The 23906-nt window shown below is 38.0% G+C and overlaps 1 protein-coding gene across 11 annotated transcripts in view; it reads right to left on the bottom strand.

The window, feature by feature from the left end:
• HDAC9 (histone deacetylase 9) overlaps window positions 1-23906 on the bottom strand; it is an 856076-nt gene that overhangs the window by 370080 nt on the left and 462090 nt on the right. For all 11 annotated transcript variants that reach the window (XR_004384558.1, XR_004384557.1, XM_032873697.1 and 8 more), the window contains 4 exons: window positions 22838-22953; window positions 12563-12685; window positions 9328-9538; window positions 8655-8872 (listed from right to left, as the gene is read on the bottom strand). Coding sequence is in view for 9 of the 11 variants with exons in the window: in XM_032873697.1 (XP_032729588.1) it covers window positions 8655-8872; window positions 9328-9538; window positions 12563-12685; window positions 22838-22953 (668 nt within the window). In the remaining 2 variants the exon portion in view is untranslated. The remainder of the gene's footprint in view (window positions 1-8654; window positions 8873-9327; window positions 9539-12562; window positions 12686-22837; window positions 22954-23906) is intronic.

Consider the following 23906-nt stretch of genomic DNA (forward strand, 5'->3'; position numbering starts at 1 on the left):
AATAATTCAATAATTAACAGTAATACTGTTCCAAAGAGAAAACAAGGTCTGCTTCATGATGAATACAAAGGCTCAAGCTGGAACCAGATTGAGTGGTTTGGTTTATAACAAAGTAGGCTGATGCAAGATTGAGGTAAGTAGGAAATGTGTATCTTGGAAATATTTTAGCACTTCCAGACAACCAACCATTTTCATTAACAGAATAAGGAAAATGAAGCTATTAGTGCTACAGAAGAATAGAAATGCTGCATTAAAATTTAGTAGTGCTTACCGTGATCACGAAGCACTTTCAGTACCTCCTTTCATGCACTCCTCACTATAAACCTCTAAAACCTGCAGATTAGAGAATTACTGGATGAGGAGGTTCAATATTTTGTCAAAAGTTGCAAAATTAGTAAATAATTCTGCAGGACATCATACACTTCTCTCGGCAAGGTCATCAACTTTCTAGATGTTGCATTTCATATGAACTATTATTCATTATATAGAACATTCTTTGACTAGAATGATCTGTTTGCAGGTCTATGGGTCGTTCAAGGGAAAGAACATGCCTTCCTATTTTCATTTTTAGCATGCAGCATAATGGTTGCTAGCAAATCCTTGTGGAACGCCATGAATGACTCCATGCCAGGAAATTATTTTTTAGAAGTGATTTTTTTTATTGCTGGTTGATACAACTAAGCTGATAGCAAGAGAGTAAGGGTGCATTTAGGATATGCAAGGTTAGCCCTGCATGCAATTCTGCCTGAAGGAATGGGAATACTCTAGGATCATATGACATTTCAGGGTCACTCTAACCCCTGAGATTTCATATGTATTTAGAGAAAGGGCAGAAAGATACAGCGGACAAAAACTAAAATCAGGACTTTATAAGCAACCAAAATCTATAACACAGAGACTGCCACACATTGGTGGTTTTCATGTCCACAAATCACTTAGCTTTATTAAAAATTCCTTAGAAAGACTTAATTATTTCATCCTGTCAAATGAAACTATTTGTCAAGGTTGAGAAACAACTGAATTATTTAGCTTCCCTCTCCCTTTGAACAGCCCAGAATCAACATCAGTCATACTATTCACATGGCTTAATTCCCCAGATATTTTTCTTTCCTCTATTTTCTTACCTCATAGTCATGTCCAACTATTGTTTTTCTCATTCAGTAAAAGCATCTCTGACTAGATTAACTGTGCAGAGTGAAAAGGAAAGGTCGAGGTCCTTCCCTTGGTCTTCGAGTTATGAAAGCAACACTGGGAACGTTTATGAATGTTACCCATTAATCCACTGAAATGGTCATTTAGTTTCTTTTACAAACACGGGATTTCATCACATCTAATAATAAAGCAACAAGCCATTTTCTGTATATTATAAACCATCAACTTGTAATTATGTAGTGAAATGCTTCTATATGAATTCTCTGTGATGATGTGAGCCGGGATGGCAGTAAGTGGTTTTTTTGAAGTTCAGCACATACCTACACAGATCTATTTACACTGGGCTAATCATGTCGAAATAACATCTATTTAAGGGCAAAGTCGAAGTTTCTTCTATAAACCTCTATAGATAGATAAATAATCTAGGGGGCTTTTTACTGTTATAAAATTAAGACTGCCTTTCGGTGCCTGCTAAAGTTTTTGGACATACTATCCATCTAATGGGCAAAATGTAATCCTAAATTGTTGATTAAAGACTCTGCCTGGAAACCTACTGTCAAACGGAGAGAGAGAAATTAAACCTGACAACAGTAATGTCTACTTTCCTAAATGAAAGCCCAGTTCAAGTTTCTACTCATCCATTTTTCAAAACTTAAAACAAGGCATTTTCCAACCACCCATGGATGAGATGCCAAATTTGCATTTCAGTTGAACTCGATGAAGTCAGTAGACTTTCAGCATCAGGCTCGCTCAGAGCTCTTAGGAGAAGATTTTTCCCCAACCTAAAAAAAATAATAATAAAAATAACAATTTTGCAACGATGTCAGGGCCTGGCCGTACTGCACCCACATTACATTGTTGGGAAGCTTTACGATCCAGTGGGTATCTGAATGTCCCCCCATGAGAGCCACGTAGAGAGGCTTCCAAATTACTAACTGGATGGAGGGCAATGTGAGAAAAGTTGAGCAGTGGGGTCAGGAAAAGGAGTTTCTTCATCTTGACAAATCCAAACCAATACCAAAAATTAAGACATAAAATAAGATCATCCTCCTTTTTTGTTTGTTTGTTTGCCTTGCCTTTAATTGTAAGCTTTCTACTTTGGGCAAAAATACAATTAGGAAAATGTTGTCTTGGGGCGCTTGGCTGGCTCAGTTGGTAGAGCATACCCATGATTCTTGATCATGTGACTCTTGGTCTTGGGGTTATGAGTTCGAGCCCCACATTTGGTATGGAGTTTACTTAAAATAAAAATGTATTTAAAAAAAAAAAAAAGAAAAAGAAAAATCTTGTCTCCTGCTCCATGATAAAAACAACACTAAAATCCTAAGTTTAGGTTTAGGATAGACTTTTGGGTCATTAACTTATGTCAACTGCTGTCAACCTCTGTCAACTGCTAGTCCTGTCATGTTGGTCCACCTACTCAAACCCTGGAAATTAAACTTAGTGGGGCGCCGGGTGGCTCAGTTGGTTAAGGGTCTGCCTTAGGCTTGGGTCATGATCCTGGGACTCTGGGATCAAACCCCAGGGTTGGGGCCTCCCTGCTCAGCGGGAAGCCTGCTTCTCCCTCTCCTTCTGCTTCCCCTGCTTGTGCTCTCTTGCTCCCTCTGTCAAATAAATAACATCTTTAAAAATAAATACAACTCATTAAATTCTGTGATACTAAAAAGAGTGAGTTGTTAAGTTTGAGAAGATGACATACATAACAATGCTGGCTTGGTGTCCCAGTTTACAGTGGATCCTCCTTATAACAGGGAGCTGGTATTATGGAAAAGATACCCAAAGTACCTTTGGAGAAGGTGTGGGAGGATGCATAGCTCTTAAAAGAAGGGGAAGGAAAGATACCCTTGGAGTAACAGGCACAGCAAAGAGCAGAAACTGGTTCATGGTTCTCCTCTAATCACACTTAAAATGTCACTCTTCCCACAAGGAAGCCATGGTTAGAAGTACCTTGATTAAAATAAAGCTAATACATAACAAATAACATGGAGGACATAGGGAGCTGGAGAGGAGAGGGGAGTTGAGGGAAACTGGAAGGGGAGATGAACCATGAGAGACTATGGACTCTGAAAAACAATCTGAGGGCTTTGAAGGGGCGGGGGGTGGGAGGTTGGAGGAGCCAGGCGGTGGGTATTGTGGAAGGCACGTATTGCATGGAGCACTGGGTGTGGTGCATAAACAATGAATTCTGTTAAGCTGAAAAGAAATTAAAAAAAAAAATAAAGCTAATATAAAGCATTTCCTTTGGTGTTTGATAATAGGAAGTGTGACTTAAAAAATGTAAACTTTCTGGAATGCTATATCTTTATAGTTGTTGTTCTTCAAATATATCTCCTTGGAAAAATATGCACTTTGCTCAATAGTGCACAAAATAGTTCTATTTTAGAAATGCCTTCTGGGATATTTTATAAAGAAACAAATCACACACATGCACGCACGCACGCTATGTTTGTGCTGACCACAGGCAGCAAAGAGTATGGTCCCATGGGCTGCTGTGGATGGATGATCGGGGACAAGGAGTGGATATGAATCATGAGGGTTCATGAAGAATATGTAACACCGATGTTAGAAAATTATCTCAAGAAAAAGAATAAAAGAGATACAACTCAAATAAAGGATCAAATTCTCTTCCAAAAACGAATGAAAACTCCCCATTTGTTCCATTCCAGCACTTGAGGAGAATTAGATTCATGCCTTCCTTGTCAGACATAATATCTACCTGCTTTAATAAGGGCAACACAGGACATCTGCTTGGCCTCTCCTTTACTCAGCTCGTCTTAGATATATTTTTATTATGATAAAATAGCACTCATGTCAAAATGCCTAAGTATCACAGTAATAAATATATAATAAATACTTATATCTACAGTGAACCTTGACATATAGAAGATATCATCTCATGATTTATGTGGGTTTTAAAAAAGGTGTTGGCTGATATCCAGTCAAAGGAATGCATAAGATATTTATCACAGAGCATATTACCAAGAGAGAAAGAGAGAAAGAAAGAAAAAGAGAAAGAAAGAAAGGAAGGAAGGAAGGAAGGAAGGAAGGAAGGAAGGAAGAAAGAGAGAAAGAGAGGAGGAGGAAGGGAGGGAGGAAGAAAGGAGGATATAAAAAGGACAAGATAACTCAGAGAGGTAACTAAATAAGTCTCATCTTACTTCCTCAAAGAAACAATTTTCTTCCTCATGTCCCCTATCCAAGTATTTAACATACTGTATTACTGTTTACTCTGTTTACTGAATATTTCATTCCTCTGCTCTCCACACTGTAAGCTTCAGGAGGACAATGAATGTTATTATTCTCTTGGTGCCTAAAATAGCATCTGGCACAAAGCAAGAATTCAATGAGTTGCTAAATGGATAAATGTATAATAAATCAGTATTTCATTCAAATAAGTCCTGACTGAAGAAGTTTCTTGAAATTTCTGCTCACGTGGGTTTGATAGAATGAGTACCAAAAATATGGGTACTAGAAAAATTCTAGTTAAAGTAGAAATTTAGTGTGCATCAATGCTATTCTGTTAATACTACAATAGAAATGATTTAAAGAAGGTTTTCATTGTGTAGGTGGCAGAAGTCTATGCCAAATTATCTCACAACAAAAATGCATGAAGACACTGAGGAAAATTTCTGTATATCATTCCAATAGTGATACAACTAGAGATTTGCCCTTCTATTAATTAGGTAGTGCTTGGAATACTTCAAAAATCATAAAAATGGTCAAGTAACTTCAGAGTGTTTTGCTTTCATTAATCACAGTCTTATTTTACCAGAAATTCTGTTGCAATATTTAAACTTAGAATGAGCCCAGAAGAAAATTACCAATACGCTCTTACTTTTTTGTTTGCCATTTTGTATCTATGGGAAAGATTCGTCTTTAGAAAGCTTTTTAATCTTTCAATAAAAAAATGAAAGATAACCGGGAAAAACAACAGTCTTCTTTTGATGCTAGTATAAAGAAACTCTTGGTTTTTTGAAAAAACTCACAAGTCGTCATTATAAGAATATACCATACGATAGTAACAGAAATTGTTAAATGCATTTCTCATTTTAAATATCTCAAAAAAAAAAAAACAACAAAGAAACGTGCAAGCCATGACTTTCTTATGGCTAAACTTCTCAAAATACTTTCCTTGAAAACTGAGTATTCAAACCGATGGACCAGAGAGACAAATCATTCTGATGGGTTTTCCACTCACCTTTCTAGCTTGTATAACAATGCAAATACTATGTAAGTCCATTCCAGGCATATTTCTGCTAAACTATTAAATACTTACATCCTAACTGCATGAGACAAATAATTATATTATGACACATAAATTTCCACTGTAAATGTCATTAAAGTAATAAGCAAGGGGTAGGTAATTTATTTAGTATGATTAATAATATTTATGTTGTAGCGTTACAATAGGCAGGAATGACTGCTTTCATAAATGCACTCAAACAATAGCAAGATATTAGAAAGTTTTCAAAATTTAGTAAGTTAATTACTGTGTAAATTCTGCTCTGAAAAGTACAGCTTTGCTTTAAATTCTTCTAAGGATTATTAGCAATTCCATTATATCATTAAAAATTTCATAGCAGGAAGGACAATCATATTTCATAGGATACAGGTTTAGGGATAAATCTACTTAGTTTTTTCTTCATTGTCATTGTATTTTTTACTTCTCCAAATCTTAAAAAAAGAACCATAAAAAAAGTTGAGGGAGCAAACAGAAAGGACATTTTCAAATACATTATCTGCACACCTACGTCTTTATGTGAGCATGTACTTCCTGCTGTAGTAAGTTGCTCAAGAGCAGGGACCATGTTTTTATGATGCCAATTATTTGGCTCTAATTTGACGTGACTCAATACAGATTCGTGTGTTATACCAGGAAAAAAATGATATAAATTAAAGTTTCTGTGGTTATTTCTCATTAATGGTCACTCAAAATGGTTAGAGTGTACATAAATATATGATCATACAGAAGCTCTTTGGTTTTGGCATCTAAGTTATGGCCCTCACATAATGTGAAATAAATGTTTTCATCATCTCACAGGGAAGGGAGAGCAGAAACAATTCATTTCTTGATAATTCTATTGTGAATACTTCAGAATAGGGACAGAAATTCAATATTTTCTTTAATAAGATTCTTCTCTGTTCCCTTAGACAATTGAGGGCAGGTGAAATAGTTTCAAAATCTGGAGACTACCCAATGTGCATATGCCATTGGACCAAACATATGGAATACATACTTGAAGAACAGCCAACAAGAGACCTGCTTGAGTAATCTAAACACCCAAGCTGAGAGGGGTTAATATATAAAGATCAGCTTTGTACTTTGAAGTTTTCTGGACTTCATTTTGCCTAATTAAGACAAGGTTTAATAATCAAACCACTGTACAAACATGTACCTGAAAGTATAGGTTTGTTTCTAATTTTGGGAAGAATTCTTAACAGATTCCAAGGAATCAGCTCCACATGGGAGAAGGTCTCTGATAAGATTTGCTTTTCTCATCGCTCAATGCAAATGCCTGCTTTTCATCTTGGTTTCTTCCATGTGACTGAGGTTAGCATCCGCCTGTCAAAATCTCAAGTGTGATACTAAAATATAAAGATTCTGTTATCAGCATACCACAGAGTCTGAAATAATGTATTCCAAAATATTCTTTAAAGTATTCTTAGGAATCTAATGAACTTAATTCCAGATCAAAATATTATGAGGCAATGGGGTGGGTGGGTGGCTCATTCAGTTGAGCATCAGACTCTCGCTTTCAGCACAGGTCATGATCTCAGGACTATGAGCTTGAGTCCCGCACTGGGGTCTGCACTGGGCATGGAGCCTGCTTAATATTCTCTCTTTCTCCCTCTTCCTCTGCCCTTCCCCTGCTCATGCTCCCTTGCTCGCTCGCTCTCTCTCTCTCTCTAAAACAAAACATACAAACAAGAAACAAAAACAAAACCCCCAAAACAAAACAAAACAAAATATTATGAGGCAAAAGGTAGGATTTCCAAATTTCTTCCTTCATAAATTTTTTGCATTAGTCACAGGACAATTTATGTAGTAAATACGTCGTAGTTTTTAAGTAGTGCTGAGAGACCACAAAACAAACATGCCAAACTCTACCACAATAGAGCAAACATACACAGAGTCACATTCAAGTCAATGAGTACCAGGCCACCCTTACAAGAAGGAAGTTGGTCTCCTCCAGGGAGACTGCCTTGGTACAAAATAATTTGATAAACTTAGAGAAATGTTGTAGCAATAACAGCATCAACCTGATGATATATAAAGAGCATGTGGTATCGTGGACTGCCATGTGCAGTGTAGTAAGAGACAGCATGAAAGGCAGTGGCCATGGCCATCCATCGCCAGTGCCCATTTCCCTTCCCCCCAACCCCACATCATCTTTGAAGGCAGCAAAGGGCTGGGCTGTTCAGTTGTATGGTCTTCAACCTGAGCTCCCTTCCTGGCTCTGCCCTGTGAGAAGAAAAAACCTCTTGCCCTGCCTGCAGTAAAGTGAGCGTCTGATGAAGAACCCCTTTCTCCTACTGCTATTAGAAGGGTGATTAGATACCCACAAGGCATTGCTTTGTTTCTGTCACGATGCAATAAAGCTCTTCAACAGTAAGCCAATTTTTAGCTACCTTTAGTAAACAGAACGGCATTTCTTAATAATCATACCTTTACAGATTTTGTAGATGATACAGTAACAAAGAATAGGATATGAACCATGCTATTCATAGAATCATGCTACCTGGGACGATGATAATGACAATAACATGCCCAGGAATGAGAAGACTTGGCTTTGTAAACCTGTCATAGAGGAGGGTAGTGTCAAAACTGAGTAGACGAGTTTGCTTATGAATTCAAGGAAGATGTTTTATGGGCCTGGCCTGCCTGACATTGTTATATTGTAATCACTGTTTCTTTGTGGTTGCCTCAGCAGAAGAGCGCCTAAGGATGTGGTGCGATACAGACATCAGCTTCCCACTTGGCCGCAATAAGGCTGCCAGAAAATTACCACACATTTCTGAGAAGTTGCTTCAAACGCAGTTTGGAATAAAATGGGGCATGCTAAAAAATAAATAGAACACGGATACATACAAGTTGCTGAGAAATAGTTTGTGGGCTCACCTTGTTGTATCTGCCTGCACTTGTGGGAACTTTTTGAGTTGTCAATCCACCACCTTCAACTCTGCCCCAAGCCTATTCTATGAAACCAAAAAAATGGGGCTCTGCACTCATGTGCCTGGATGTGCTTCTGAATTCAAATAGGTCCTCAATCATAGAAGCCCTCACCAATCAGTTATCTCAGTGTTGCTACAAACATGCTGTGAATGTAATGAGGGTGAAAATACTGATATTGTGAGGCTGTCCCCAGGGCTAGGATGGCAATCTCCTGTCGACGATGATGCAGAGATACCGACATTTTCCTTTTGTGTGCCTGGACCAGAGAAGGGAACCCCACTTTCCCCACTGGTGGTTGTGACCTCCTGACTTTGACTTGGGGGCTTACTTTGTTCATGTGGATCTGCTGCTGGTATTGCTTCTGCTTCTCCAAGAACTGCTGGTGTTGCTGCTGAATGACCAGCTGAGCCAACGTGCTCTGAGGCAGAGGTGCAGACTGGGTTCGATTCAGGGGCCTGTGACGGGGTAATTTGTGGGTACCTCTAATGCCAGGGGAAATTCTCTCCTTTGCTGCCAACGGAGACTGAGGATGTAAGGGAACTCCACCTGAAAAAAAAATATATATATATATACATGTACACATATGCACAATTTTGCTTAGGAATAGACAAAACAAAACAAAAACACCCATGGAAAATAGATATAGGAGATAAATGTGATGAAAACCAGTGATTCTACTGGGCACACATCAGAAGAAAGCTAGGCTGTAGGGGATGGAGGGAGAAGTGCCAGAACACGAGACAGGTAAGCACCTGACTGGTTGACTCACCAGTCATTCGCCTCAGTATGTATAAAGGTTAAATAAGGTGCGGTATTTCCCCCCACCACATGTCTAGAGGAATAAACAGGAAAAGTAGCCTTTCCCACAAGACCAAGTCTCAGGGACACCCTTGTGTGACACTTTCAATCTTCAGGAGGGTCTTGAGCTAAAAAGACCTTACACCAGATCACAGATAAATCAAGCCCTAAAATGATCCGCGAATGGTGTCATGATTATTTACCAGCCACGAGAAGCTTCTGCTGTCGCATTTGTTCTTTCAATAAGAGATGCTGCAGGAGTGCTTGGTGGCTGCTATTGGGCTTTCCCTCTAAAGCAACGTGGGCATGGCTTGAAGTCGCTGGGATGCTGCCAGCGTACTGTCCAGGCAGAGGGACGCCTTGTCGGAGCGTCTGGGTCTCACACTTCTGTTTTTCTTTGAGTGAATTCGAAGCCTGTGTCAAGAAGTAACAGGATGGTAATCCTCTTTCACCCATTAGGTCTGTACAGCATTAGCGGAGTTTCTTATTCCGTAATCTCCCTCCCTCCACCCAAAAGAAAACCCCATCCGACTGATAGCTGAGTAGGGAAAATGTATAACGGCATGTCTTTTATTTTTTTCTTCTGGTTTGTTTTTTTTTAATTGAAGTGTAGGTGACATACAATATTACCCGCGTTTCAGGTGTACAACACAGTGATTCAACATCTGTATATACCAGATGTGCTCACCCTGATGAGGGCTGTCACCATCTGTCGCCAGACGAACTGATTACAATCTCACTGACTATATTCCCCTATGCTGTATTTTTCATCCCTGTGACTTACTTATTTTACAGCTGGAAGTTTGTACCTCTTCATCGCCTCCACCTCTTTTGCCCAACAGTGTGCCTTTTCAAACCAACCAAATTAACGGATGAGAAATAAAAATAGAGTTGAACTATTGGAGGTAAGTTAGTATTGAATACCATTGTACTGAACATAAAGATTTCTTTTCCACATTGAAAATGATGCTAATTTTAGGCTTAGTAACTGGGAAGTTTATTTAAAAAATGTTTTAGCATACTGTTGAAGTAAAAAGGTATACTGGCAATGTAAAATGGATTCAAATCGCTAAACTAATGACTCTATTGTAGCAGTGAAGAAGCTGGAGATAAAACTGTCTGTAGCTCTGGAGTTTCAAGCAAAAGGAGCAATTCTTCTAATAAGCTCACAGAGCTATAGGGTTCCAATATTTAATTTTTAAAATAAAATTCTTCAGCCTACCCAATGAAAGGTTATATAAAATATGCAGGACTTTGACTTAAACGTGTATTTTGTATTAATTCACAACAGATCCCCAAATCTCTAAATATTGAAAATGACACTTCAGATACTTTTGTTTAATAACATAAACTACAAGTGAAATTAGATCAAATAAAAATGCTATTAAGAACTTGAAATGTATGATAACACAGTAATAAGGTAATAATAATTATATCATCAATAGTAATAATGAATTATCCTATTCAAAGAATTTAATGAATGGAGGTAATTTTGGTATCACAAAAGCAGAAGTCTAATACCTCAAAATTATGTGGCGTGTTTCTTTTCAAAACTCATGTTTCATCTTTCAAAATTGCTGTGCACCAGGGAAGCAAAGCAATTTTCAGTGATGGAGAAATTGAAGGACAAAGAGGTAAATGGTTTGTCTTAGTCACATGGCAAGTCAACGCAATGTTTAATCTAGAAGTGATTCCTTCTCCTGGCTTCTTTTCCTAAAAAATTTCCCACTATTCAGTGGGGAAATGGAATATTAGAGATCCCTTTGCCAAAGCAATGCTAAGCTTGAAAAATTAATTGTGATGGCCTCATCCACACCAAAATGGAAGCAAAGAAAAATGAAACTTCAGTCCAAACCACATTGGTTTATTCATCCAACAGTACCAAATTGTATTACCATTGAAACATTAAATGGTCTGGCATTAGTACTTGGTCCTTTGGGAAAAAATTCTCTCTGGCCACATTAAAAGTGGTGTATGTTTGTGTTAGCTGGTAGGAATGACTTAGAACATGCAAAAAAGGGTGGAAATAAAATGTTTATTCATGTGTCATAAGAAGCTTTTGTGTCACTATTTGCTTATCATCAGAAGAATAGGAAATAGAAAAATAGAAGAAAAACTAATTTTTAGTAAGTGGAAATGTGAAAACATCATCCATGAGTATTTATGTTCAGCTTCATCCCTAATTCCTTTTTTTCTTTTCACGAGAACCAACCGTTTACAAATGATTCACGGGACATTTCAAGGGGGTAACTGAAATCAGTTTATTTAAGCCTTTCATCTTCAATTCCGGATATAAAACAACATCCAAATCCTGCTTTTTCCTCACTGGTGTAAGATTACTTATCATGTAAGATAACATTCCACTCTATAAAAAATACCAAATATAACCAGATATCTTTTAGACTGATTACATAATATAGATTGAACTCAATTACAAAATTTATAATTTTAAAATGTGAGTACAGGTGTGCTTGTGCATACATTAGCCCACCATATAGAGGGCTTAAATTCTGAAAACAAATGAGGCACAAAATGGTCAACTTTTAAAAAATTTCCTGGTGTGGGCATATTGTAAAAGACGTGAATTTGACTGCTGAAGTCTGACAAAATTGGTGCCAAGGGTTGAAATAAATTTCTCTTTAAACCCAATGTATCACAAGACTTCCGATAAGTACAAGTCAATTTACTCACAGTTCACAGATGAATTTTTCCAGGGAAAGAGTACAAATCTTTTACAATGGCTAAAATTTATATTATTTTGGGGACTATGTGTAAAATAACTATTGCTATCTTCTGCTAGTAGGACAATTACCTCCCAGAGATCCTATTTCAGATGTCAGGACTTTTAAAGTAATTGATTCACTCTGAATCTCCTGGGAAGAATTTAATGTTGCTCTTAGAGAGGTTTTCCAGATATGTATTCCTGAGTACCGCAGAGTCCATAACTTAAATTCCGAAAATAAAGTCATTCACAAAATAAATTCTATAAACATATGCTGCTTTGCTTTGGAAGCTCTGCTTCTCAATACTGGCCTGGGTTGAGTCTTAGGACTGCTACTCAATGGCTCTGTGACCTCGGGCTTTTAAGTATTCCAAGTCTCAGCTACTTCTTCAGTAAGAATGTGGCCTGTAATCTCTGTTTCATAGGACGGCTGTGCGGAGGTACTAAGGTAATAGATTTGGAGGTGCTTTCTTTTCTAAAACCTATAAAACATTATATAAATGTTAGTTATTATTTTTATATATATTAGATACTGTGGAACCAGTGTAATTCTTTAATTTGAAATCAAACTGAACGTCTCTGCACAACTCAGCGTGAAGTGTGTGAATTCTAGGAGAAGCGAACTCTACCAAGTTTCCCTGAAGTCTGAATACACGAAAAATGCAAGAAGAGTTTCCCTCCGACATTATCCCTCAGGTCGCTGTGTAATGACTCACGTTGAGCTGCGTTGGCACTGCCGGAAGTCCCAAGGTAATGTTGGGCAAAGAGGGAGAGGTATAAAGACTTAGCAGGTTCATGGAATCTTCATGAATCAGAATGCGTTGCTGGGACACCATTTGCTGTTAGAAAAAAATGAAAAGACAGTCTCAAAACACTATTGTATCATAAAATTTACTGTAAAATGTTCACATTTCAGAAAACAGATTTTGTATTATCATAATTTGTCAAAATAGTGAAGTATTTCAATTGTTTATTTTATGATTTCTGTATCTGAAAGTTACATGTAAAAATTACAATAAAATTGTGCTCATTAGACACCATCACAGAATCTGAAAGAAAGGGTTTCAATGTTTGGTGTGCAAAATTCTTTTAAAAATTCTACCTTTATCAACCATAGTCCATGTATCTACCATCAATTGGTAAAGTATAACAATTAAAGTGACTAATTCCTACAGGTGTATTTTTGTATTACTGAGTGATGAGTATGTATCTAATACTGCTAGAATCATTATCTTTATATGGATTAAACATCACTTTACTGATGGGAACACTCACACAAGAAAATCTTAGATTAGATATCACCATATTGGACTTCTGTAATTAATAGCATGGTTTTTTAAATATAAAATCTATGAATAGACAACTCCGTGTGGTGCATGTTTAGATCATTCATATTCAGAAGCTAAGCTAAATGCTAAAATGTTACGAGTTCCCTGTGCCACAATAGGCTTCATTTACCCTGAAAATACCTTGAATGTTTTGGCATCACAGTCCTTTTTACAACAAATACCTTTTCTTAATCCAATACTAAGAGCCATGTTTTCCCACATGTGGCCTAATATGGTTGCTTGAATTACATTTTCTGTTTAACTCTTGCTTCCCTCCCAGAACTCTTATACAATAAGAGGTACAAAGGTCTTATTAGACTAAGGAACTCTGGCCCGATATGGTCCCCAAGGGAACAACATCCCTGAAAAAGAATACTCCATGTAACAGTATGACACAGTGACTGCTTTCTTCCCAAACAAAAAGCATATGGGACTCCAATAATAGACCACCTCCAAGAGGGATATTGCACACACGGGCTTTGACTAAAGTAAATATAATAACTTGTCAAGCATGTTTGGGGGAGCTGTAGATTTTCCCCTGGACAAACCTGGGATATCAATTAACTGGGGAAAGTATCATGTGCTAATACAATGCAACCTCAGAATGTCACTGAAGAATGATGCGCCACCAAAACACAGGATGTTATTCCAAAACATCACCTCAATCATACGTTTGTTTGGAGATGAGTCGTAGCCTTAACATAATAAGAGCAGAAGGTTAAAGGAGATTTTTTTCCTCATTGCAACTTGGAATTCCAAGCTAAGTCAGATTTTGTTTTTTCTCAAAAGAAAGTCAGATATTCGTGCATGAACACCCAGAGGCATACTGAAACCTTTAACATTACACTGACCCTTTACAAAATTAAGGTTGTCTAAAACGCCACTGAATGACGATTGCTGGAGAAGATCTTTTATCATTACAGTGAGATTGCATGGCTTTAGGAGCTCTGAGTAGCAGTTGCCTATTTGCTCTAATTAAAAAGGCAAGCTTTTATTTTGCTTACACTCATACGCTTTTAACATTAATTTCTAGTTTGGAATATATGCTTAAACAAAAAGAATGTTCGAGGAAGTAAAAAATATTTTAACTAGCTTATTAGTAGCAAATAGTAATTTACAATAAAATGATACTTCATTCACTTATCTGTTTGCAGAGAAGAGAAATACATGTGGAAAAACAAGCACTTCAAGTCATGTATACTATTCATTCCAGGTTGTATCTGCTTATCACAGCACTGAGACTGGACATGCACTGTGGGAATGACACCAAAGCCACACCACGAGCCTCACGAAAGAGGCCCTCCTTGTTTCCCAGAATGCACTTCTGCAGTATTTTCCCACTGCATCCCAGGAAGCAAACCTACACTAAAGTAAGAAAAATATTTCTTCTTGGATGTAATGACGGCAGCAGCAGACTAGCTGCTCACGTGGGCTTTGACAAAAGTGAAGACATTTGGGAATATTCTTACTATAGGATTAAACTCCTAAAGTTTCATATCGCAGTTGAGTGGCTCCACTCCCTCTAACAGCGTACTGATTTTCAGCCCCTACTGTGTGCCAAGCCCTCTGCCAGGGACTTTTTGGACATTAACCCATTCTTCATGGGCATTCTGTGGCTCTCATTATGCTTCAGTTATGAAGAAACTGAGTGATTTCCTTAATTCCGGTTCCCATTGGGATCAGCAATACAACTTTTAAACTGACCAAGATTTGTTGTCAGGTACTGGTGTAGAAGTTACACAGCCCTCTCTGCCACCATTACCAAAGGATATGGGAACCATAAAAAAAAGTATGGATGCGGGGGAAGCTTTAGAGGAGGAGAGGAAGCAAAATCATATCCTGAGGCTAATGGAAAAGAATAAATGTGTGCAACTGGGAACCAGCTGACCTGGGCATGAGAATGAAGCGAAAGCCCTAGTTACTTTATAGACATGAGAGTCTTCAAGTCATGGAGACAATTCCTGAGGAAGCAAGGGAAGTCCTGCGTCCCCCAGGTTCACTTGGTACATAGCTGGTTCTTCCCACAGAGACTAACTGGTATAGTATTGTTCCCACAGAACTTCAGGGACTTGGACATTATTTAGTTTACTTCCTTCAATTACAGACAAGGTAACAGGCACAGCTTTTTCATAGGACGACTAGAATCACAAATGACTTCACAGACCTGAAAAAATGTTTTCCTCAAATTATCTTCTTTACATACAACTTTCCTCAATACGGCTTTTCGATCAGCATAGTCTATCTGTTCCAGGTTAGTGTTTTCTTAGAGCCAGAAGCTGGAGTTGTATTTTATCTACACCGCTAAAAGAGTGTGGACACACTTGAAAGCTTGCCGAGCAGGTGGTGAGAGATACCAATTCACTGAGAAAATGAAGGATCCTGACCAGTATTCTTACAAGACTGGAAGGTTACCCCACCTTAGTATTGTGGTGAGATCACAAGCATTTTCAGGCAAAGCCAGGGTTTTTTTCAGGAAGCAGTTTTGAAACTGATCCAGCCCTTAAATCAAAGCTGTGCTAAAATGCCAACGTTTTACATCTTAGAACACGGGGAGGATAGTTTTAATCTAAAAATTTTTCAGAACCAGAAGATATTGCTGCAGTGAGATAAAATGAAAATATTAAAGATACAAATGACTATCTTTTAACATTCATGAAACAATTAACCAATAACAATTCAGCTGGATTAGCAGCGTGGCATTGGATGGTAGACGTACAAAGATGTCCTACATGACCAAGTTCATGTGCTAGTTAGGTGCACAGAAGAGTTGAAAACAAACTCCTATGATCTGTGAGAATTACTATAATTAGAATAGAGTTCAATAACTTCATTGGCACCGAGCAGGGTGTCAGTTTTATATCAGGCTTTGATACACCAGAAGGAGCATAATGTGGAAAACAGGGATAGGACTGAGTGAGGTGTTGGGTCAGGGGAGACCTACTCACATCTCATTAATGGCCTTCAAACTGTTTTCTTACCATCAGAGCAACTGGAAGCCCATCTTATGGATAATATTTACAATTCAGATAAATAAAATATACTGAACAATTATATGTCTTTCAATAGAGCTATTCATTTTGCCATTGAAATCAGGAAGCTATTCATTTCAATGAAAAGACCCAATCTCTTACAAAAAGAATACTGGCAAAAATTAGAAAAACACAAAATCTCCAATGTCACTGGGATTTAAAAACCTCTCGGATCACCAGTGGGACTGCAGACTGGTATAGCAATTCTGGCAAATAATTCAGGACAATAAAATAGTTACACTATATACCGTGACCCCAGAATTCTTCTGCAGGGAATTATATCCTCAAGAAATTCTCTCCTTAAGCTCTCATTCATCATCATTTAGGGTGATGTTCATGAGTATGTATTGAAGCAGTTTTTAGTGATGGTGAGAGCTGGAGGCCACTGGGGCATCCAACTGGAGAATGGATAGGTACAATGGAGCACTGGCTACCATGGATTGTTACCATGATTAAAAGCAAACTATTAGGGATGTGCTTCCAAAATGACATGACTAGGTCTAAAAACATAGGCTTAGTGATAAAAATAAGAAACGGAATAAGACTGGTAACACTGTGTCATTTATACTCACTAAAATTCTTGGATACAAAGCAGAAAATACGTATGATGTAGAGAGCATACAAACAAAATTACTGAAGAGAATGACTGCCTATGGGGACAAGGAGAACGGCAGTGGGGACAGGAGATACAGAGGAAGGAAGGGAGGAACAGAATGGAAGGAAGGGAGGGAGGGAGGGGAAAAGAATACTCTTCTCACTCTGAAGACAAGTCAACAGATGCCTTCGATAGAACACTAGTTATGTAAATAATCACCTACTTTTTAAGAAGCTCATATAAAAAGTGGATATAGAATTTTAAATTTACTACACGTTCAAAATTAACCTACAATATGCACAAGCATCAGAAAAAGAGTGTCAGTTATCTACAGAATTCTGGTGAGGAGCAGTCGGGACTGGTGAAAGGAAGTGTGGTCTCAGTGCCCTGCACCCAGCTCTACTGCTCACTGGCTTGTGACTGGCCAGCTGCCCACCTTCCCTGGACGTCAGCTCCTTGGGCCCGAGACAGAAGCACGTCTGACTTGCATGATCAGGCAACACCTGTGTGTATTAGGCTGGTATTCAGGAAGACAGGCTTGTAAACCCCAATGTGCTGCAGGTTTAAAAGGCCCCAGACCCCCAAATTAGACTTAAAAAAAAAAGAGAGCACCACATTAAAAATTAAAAACAAACAAACAAACAAACAACAACAAAACTAAAAAAGAATTCCAAACTAAAAAAAAAAAGAAATCTCAATCATTTAATACTTCTTAGTGTTTTCACTGTAATTTTTTAAGTAGTATTCATTTTCTCTTGTCCTTTCAGAAAGTCGATAGAAAATGAACAGCTCCACATGATGCAGAATTTTTTTAGAAACTTAAATCTCTAAATTTTTATTTTTGCTGAATATTCAAGGATGTACTACTATGAAATGATCTGGCGACAAGAAATTATCATCTGACAGGGCGTCCTCTCCATTTGTTTAGTTATTTATTTATTTATTCATTTTTAAAGATTTTATTATTTATTTATTTGACAGACAGAGATCACAAGTAGGCAGAGAGGCAGGCAGAGAGAAGAGGAAGCAGGCTCCCTGCAGAGCAAAGAGCCCAATGTGGGGCTTGATCCCAGGACCCTGGGATCATGACCTGAGCCGAAGACAGAGGCTTTAACCCACTGAGCCACCCAGGCACCCCACTCCTTCTCCATTTAAAAAGCACTGCTGAAGGTCTCATTAAAGGTCTTGCTTTACAATATTGACTCATGTTATTCCTCCTAAATGATTCTTCTGTCATAGCAACCTCTTCTCCCCAAAGATGGGGGGAAAGCATTTTATTTTCTGCCATCTAAAACCCTAGCACCACACCCACGCAGAATGGAGCATAACATTTACAGCAAATGTCACAACAGCCATTACAAAAAAATAGGCAGATGAGTCATGTGAGCTGGGGGCAAAACAAGTGACATTTCAGATGATTTCAGAGTACTTAACCTTATTATTAGAATCCTTTTTAAAAAATCATTTGTATCTGCTGGGAAAAAAAAATATGATTTAAAAGAAATAGCATAGCAGAGCCAGCCACTAATGTTCAAATAAAAATAAACCAGCTGCTTGGCTACTGTTAACATAGCTATCAAATAAATCTACGGAATCTAAAATAATGGTGTTGATATTCATGGAAACATCTTAAGCCACAGGCCCGCAGTATTAACAATAAAGTAACTAGATAGGTAAAGACGTTTCTGACTAGAGCTGGAAATAGAAACTCCTGAGGTTTCAGCTCCCCAACCAAGTTTACAAATGAGTAAAACAAGGAGCTCCAACAATCCGAGTTCAGGACTGAGCATATGCAAGAAATAGAAGAGATGGAACAGAAGTGGTCCGAGCAGATGGAGACTTTCTCTCACATGTGATTCGCTGGCTTGGAGACAAACATGCTAATGAGTTTTCCCTCCTAAGAGTCAGTATTGATAACAACAACAGAAAATGAACTCCTTTCACACTTCACAATTCACCACCCGCCTTCCCAACACTGATTCCTTACAATCACGCTGTTGGAGGAGGCATGGCTGCCGTTCACTAGATAAGGAATCTAAGGTCAGGGACAAGTTTAGCGACTTAACTGATGATGACAAAGTAGCTGGTTTCGGAGCCAGGTTCCTGGGGAGCCTTCCGAATGGAAGACCCATACCTTTGAATGCACTGTGCCATTTCCTCAGCGGGCACTTAGGAGTAAATTCTCCTCCTATTTCTGTCTTCACCCTCAGCTATGTTATGCAGGACATGTGAATTATAAGCTAAAAATTTTCTTTTTGCCGAAGCCTCAACATCAGCCTGAGACACAGCCTTACTTTCCTCTTTCCTAAGCAGTAAAAGGGAGTAGAATCCCATTCATGGGCTCTGGAAGAATTCGGCGATGTGCTTTTCTACTTACAGGTCACAGAATAAAGAGCTCATACAAATGTACACTGTTGAACTATTTAAAAATGAAAATTCACTGGTGCTATTTAACCGAAGATGGTAGAATACGCCTATTTTGTAAATGGTGAAGTGTGAAACTAGCTTGGCTTTTGAAAGTATAGTTGATGATGTATATTTTTTCACGCCTTAAAACTATTTCTGTTGATATGAAATTACACACTATTGTGAATCTTGGAAGATGTCTGTAAAACTCTTACTAAATCTGAAATGATTGTTAATCAAGAATTGGCAGAAAATATTTGTTTTCCCCTTTTTCTAGTTTAGGTACAAGCATTTTGTGTTACAGAGCTAGCATATTAATTTGTTGAGAGTTTCCATCTGAATTCTGCTGTCTCTTTAGCTCTCCACTATGAATTACGTTACAGACCTCTGTAAATGGCAATGCAGCAGAAAACCACATGTTAGCCATCAGGGCTGAATTTTTTGTTTTGGGCCACAGAGAGGCTACCCATCAGTGCATAAAGGTCTGCTCACCTGGCCTTTTGGATCATAGTTCAGGCACACAATTAATTCATTATGAAGTAAGTCACTGCTTGCTTTTGAACTAGTCTTTCCAGCTTTGGAGGTGAGTGTCCTGTCACTGACCTGAAGAAATACCTCTACTCTTTCAAACTCCATTAAATCACATTTCCTTCTGTGTGTGTGTGTTGTTTTTTCCCCCCACCCTTACTGGTGGGGTGGAAGGAAAGGTCTGTAGTAACAGAATGTTCAGTAAGTAGATGAAAATGTAAGGCATTCTAAACAGATTATTTGTGACAGTGAAGGTTTTAGGAATAAAAAATAGATTAAAACAACATAAAAAAATTCCTTTAACTTTCATTCTCCAATGTATTTTGAAATTTAAAGATAGGATCTCATGATCTGGGATATTCAATACAACAGGTCATAAAAAGTTTGAAGAAAGAGAAAAATCTCCCCTTTTCCATTTATTTCTAATCTCAGAAATATATATTTCTTGGTGGTTGTTCTGTGTTATACTAAGTACTATATACATAGATGTGTATTTATAATGAAAGAATACATATATCTTCCTCTTTAGTAACAAACCATGTCTCTCCCCTCCCTCCCCACCTTGGTCCCTCCAGAGAGGTAATCATCATGCTAAATTTTGTGGTCATTACACCCTTAACCTTTGTAAAATATACTTTTACTACCTATGCTTTCATGATCAAGAACCCGCACTGTTGTTTCTGAACCTAATAAAATATTATCAGATACTCTAAGAGGTCTTCTGTACCTTGTAGCCCTAACAATGCATTTCTAAGAATCATACACGCTGTTGAATGTAGTTTAATGTGACATTTCTTTTTCCAGGGCCACAGAATTCATCCAGAGCTGATTTAGAATCCAGACCCTTTAGTGTTTCCGCTATTACTGAGAATCACATTCTTCAAACTGAGAGGCAATGGAAACCCAAAGTTTTTAGAACTGCCTATGATGAAGTTGTTCTTTTCCTGGAAACTGACTAAAGGGTCACAGAAAACTGACCAGTATTGACAAATAATTGCACTAACAGAAATACAATACCTATATCCAATAGTCCAAGAATCCCATTTACATCTCTGATCACAAATATATGTGAAGTACTTATGCTATCTCGTATCATGTTTTAGAATGGATAATGAAAAAGAGAAAGAAAACCATGAAAAACAAGAAATAGATGAAGGATCTGGAGATAATGTTGAGGCCTGAATTGTTATTCTTTAAGTAGCTGAAAGCTGATCATAAGCAAGAGAATGTCTATCTCTTCTCCCCATTTTCCTCGGAAAATTGAAGGAAATTTTTGAAATCTAGAATGCAAGTATGTTCCTCTAGAGAGGATATATATTTGCTTTTCCAGACACCTACAAGCCCTAACAAATCTGGGGCACTTTAAACCAAAATAACAGTTTGAAATTACAGAAATTTGGGCTATCACTCCATGCAAGGACAAGCTTCTGGTTAAAACTTCTCAGGGAGAAATCCTGTGCCTGCTCTGGTCTGCATCCAGACACTTCTGGGGGTGGGGTGAGGGACTCACCAACATAGTGTAGACACGAGCTTTTGAAATTCCAGCTTAATTTCATGTTAGATTAGCCTCCTTGGTCAGTACTGAGCCTGCCTTCTCTCTCAAGTATTGTGAAGCCCTGAAAACCAAAACTCAAAACTGAAGTTATACAGGGGCCCCTGGGTGGTTTGGTCAGTTAAGCATCTGCCTTGGGCTCAGGTCATGATCCCAGAGTCCTGGGATGGAGCCCCACATTGGGCTCTCTGCTCCGTGGGGAGACTGCTTCTCCCTCTTCCTCTGCCTGCCTCTCTGTCTACTTGTGATCTCTCTGTCAAATAAATAAATAAAATCTTAAAAAATAAAAAAAAAACACCCAAAAAACTGAACTACGCAAATGTTCTCAGAGTAAGTGACTTCATTGGTTTCAGCCTTTAACTTATCAGAAATAACCTCTGGTTTTCTGCCTTCAATTATATTTTGGCCTGGTAATTTTACAATTTAGAAATAATTTGTTATAAGTGTGTATGTATATGAAATTGTAGAGACACAGATATTGGCATAATGTACAGAAGACATTTCTGTCAAGCGAACTCTCTCAAATCAACTGAGTTGTTTCAGGAAAGAGCAAAGGGAGCTCCCTGTAAGTAGAAGTATGCTAACAAAAGTTTGATAATTACACATCAGGAAAGCTATATAGGTGATGCAAGAATCATAGATTTCATCAGTCTCTTTCAACCCTAAGTTACCACGACTGTATCAAATATAAGGAAAGAAACATGTTACAGTTACATATGAGAAGTTATTGTACCAGCTTTCCCTGCATAGAGCAAATCATGGTAAGGAGGAATTACAATGACAGAAAAGAAAAAAACAAGAGTTTCAGTCAATTGATGGTGTCTTCAAAACAGTTGATTCCCTAAGAATGGCTATTTCCAGACTGCTGCCACGGCTTAGCTTAATAACAAAACTATACAGAAGAATTCTTGTTGACTCACAAATTTATCTTTCTCTATTCTTATATCACTGGTTTCCATGAATTAGGTGTTGAAAAACAAATGTTATAACGGCTGACTGCATACAATCAGATCCATTTCCTTTAACATTTCATTCTTCAGGAACAGAGTTCATATCTTATTCATTTTTATATTCCATTGCTAGGCAAAATGAATGGCACTTAGTAGGTCCTCTGCTAATGTTTGCTCAGTGGAATCCTATGTAATACTTAAATTATTTTTTCATTACTCTCCAGGGCAAATGGATAAAACCTACTTTGCTAGGCTGTTCTTCTGAGAGGTTTACACGAAGTCTTTTTTTACTTGCTTTTGGGTCTACCCCCACCAGAACAACCAAGAACCAAACCCAACACTACCGAGTTGCACAACTGCTGGGCAGCGTAACTTCAGCATCCCTGAGTGTTTTTTACTGAGGGTTACATTTCATTATTTCCAAACCGTAATTGTCATCCAAACTCGGTAAATAAGATCAAGCCTAATTCAATTCCATACACGATAAGCCTATAAGAAAAATAACTAAGAACAGGTGGCTCTATACTTCAGAAGTATCACTTTGTTTTATAGGGCTATTCAAGGATCTAATTTTTAAAAGAACCAAAATAGTAAGAGCCTTACCTCAGCATGAGGAGTAGGTGGCAAAACCGAGGTGTCGTTTTCAGGAACGTTTCCAGCTGGCCCATTGTTTGGTGAGCTGGGACCAGACCCTGGAGAGCTGCTACTGACAGAAGATTCTGGAAGACATTGGGAAGCACAAGCCGATTCATGAAAACCATACAAGGATGAGTTTCGGTGATACTGTAAGTGACATATAGCACCAAACACTCTTTTCCCCACCATGGGAACAACAAGCCCCATGTCAGTCCACAAAAAGGACTGTGAAAAATTTTGAAACATTTCTGAATTCTGCTACCACTTTTCTCCCTGTGTTTTCACTGTTAGGATACAATGCAGTACTCCCATTTCTAGATAAGTAAGAATAAGAGCTAGACAACATTATAGAAGATTTTGATGAGTTTAAAAAAAAAAAAAAGGACACGGGTGTAAAATTCTAAAACACATCTTCTCCTTGCCTTTCTGTCTATATATTTTGCTTGCATTTTGATCAATCCGATTTTTATCTTTGATTCTTTCTTATTTGCTTTTCTTTTAATGAGAAAAATACACATTAAAAAAAAATACTTCAAGGAGCTTATTTTCTCCCAGACTCTTAACTCTGGCCTTTCCTGTGTGACTCAATACCGATTTCTCATTAATGTCTCATTTTCGTATCCTGTCTTTAAAAAACAAAAACAAAAAAGTACTTTTCTTACGTCTGCCTTGTCAATTTAAAGTCATATTATTTCTGTCTTTTGGTGCAATATTCAGACAGAAATATTTCTTTATGTAGAAATCGCTGCTGTGAGCACGAGAATTCTAGGCCACAAATACATGCTGCAACGGGACTCTACAACACGGCACTGGACCTGGGGAGGCAGGGGAGGTAGCAACTGATTTTCTGGGAACACTGAGAAAATCTCAGAGAAGAAATCAGATGGCAACTGGGGCTTGAAGAGAAGTAGAAGTCGTTCATGAAATGGGGACAGCAGAGAAGAAGGGAGTGCAGGAGAAGGCACTGGGAGGGGCCAGGGCTGAGAATTGTTAAATAACATGGCTTTGGTGGGAAAAGGGACAGAAAACTGTAGAA

This window comes from Lontra canadensis, unplaced genomic scaffold (assembly GCF_010015895.1).
Source record: "Lontra canadensis isolate GAN:19392208 unplaced genomic scaffold, GSC_riverotter_1.0 scaffold2, whole genome shotgun sequence".
Lineage (NCBI taxonomy): Eukaryota > Metazoa > Chordata > Mammalia > Carnivora > Mustelidae > Lontra > Lontra canadensis.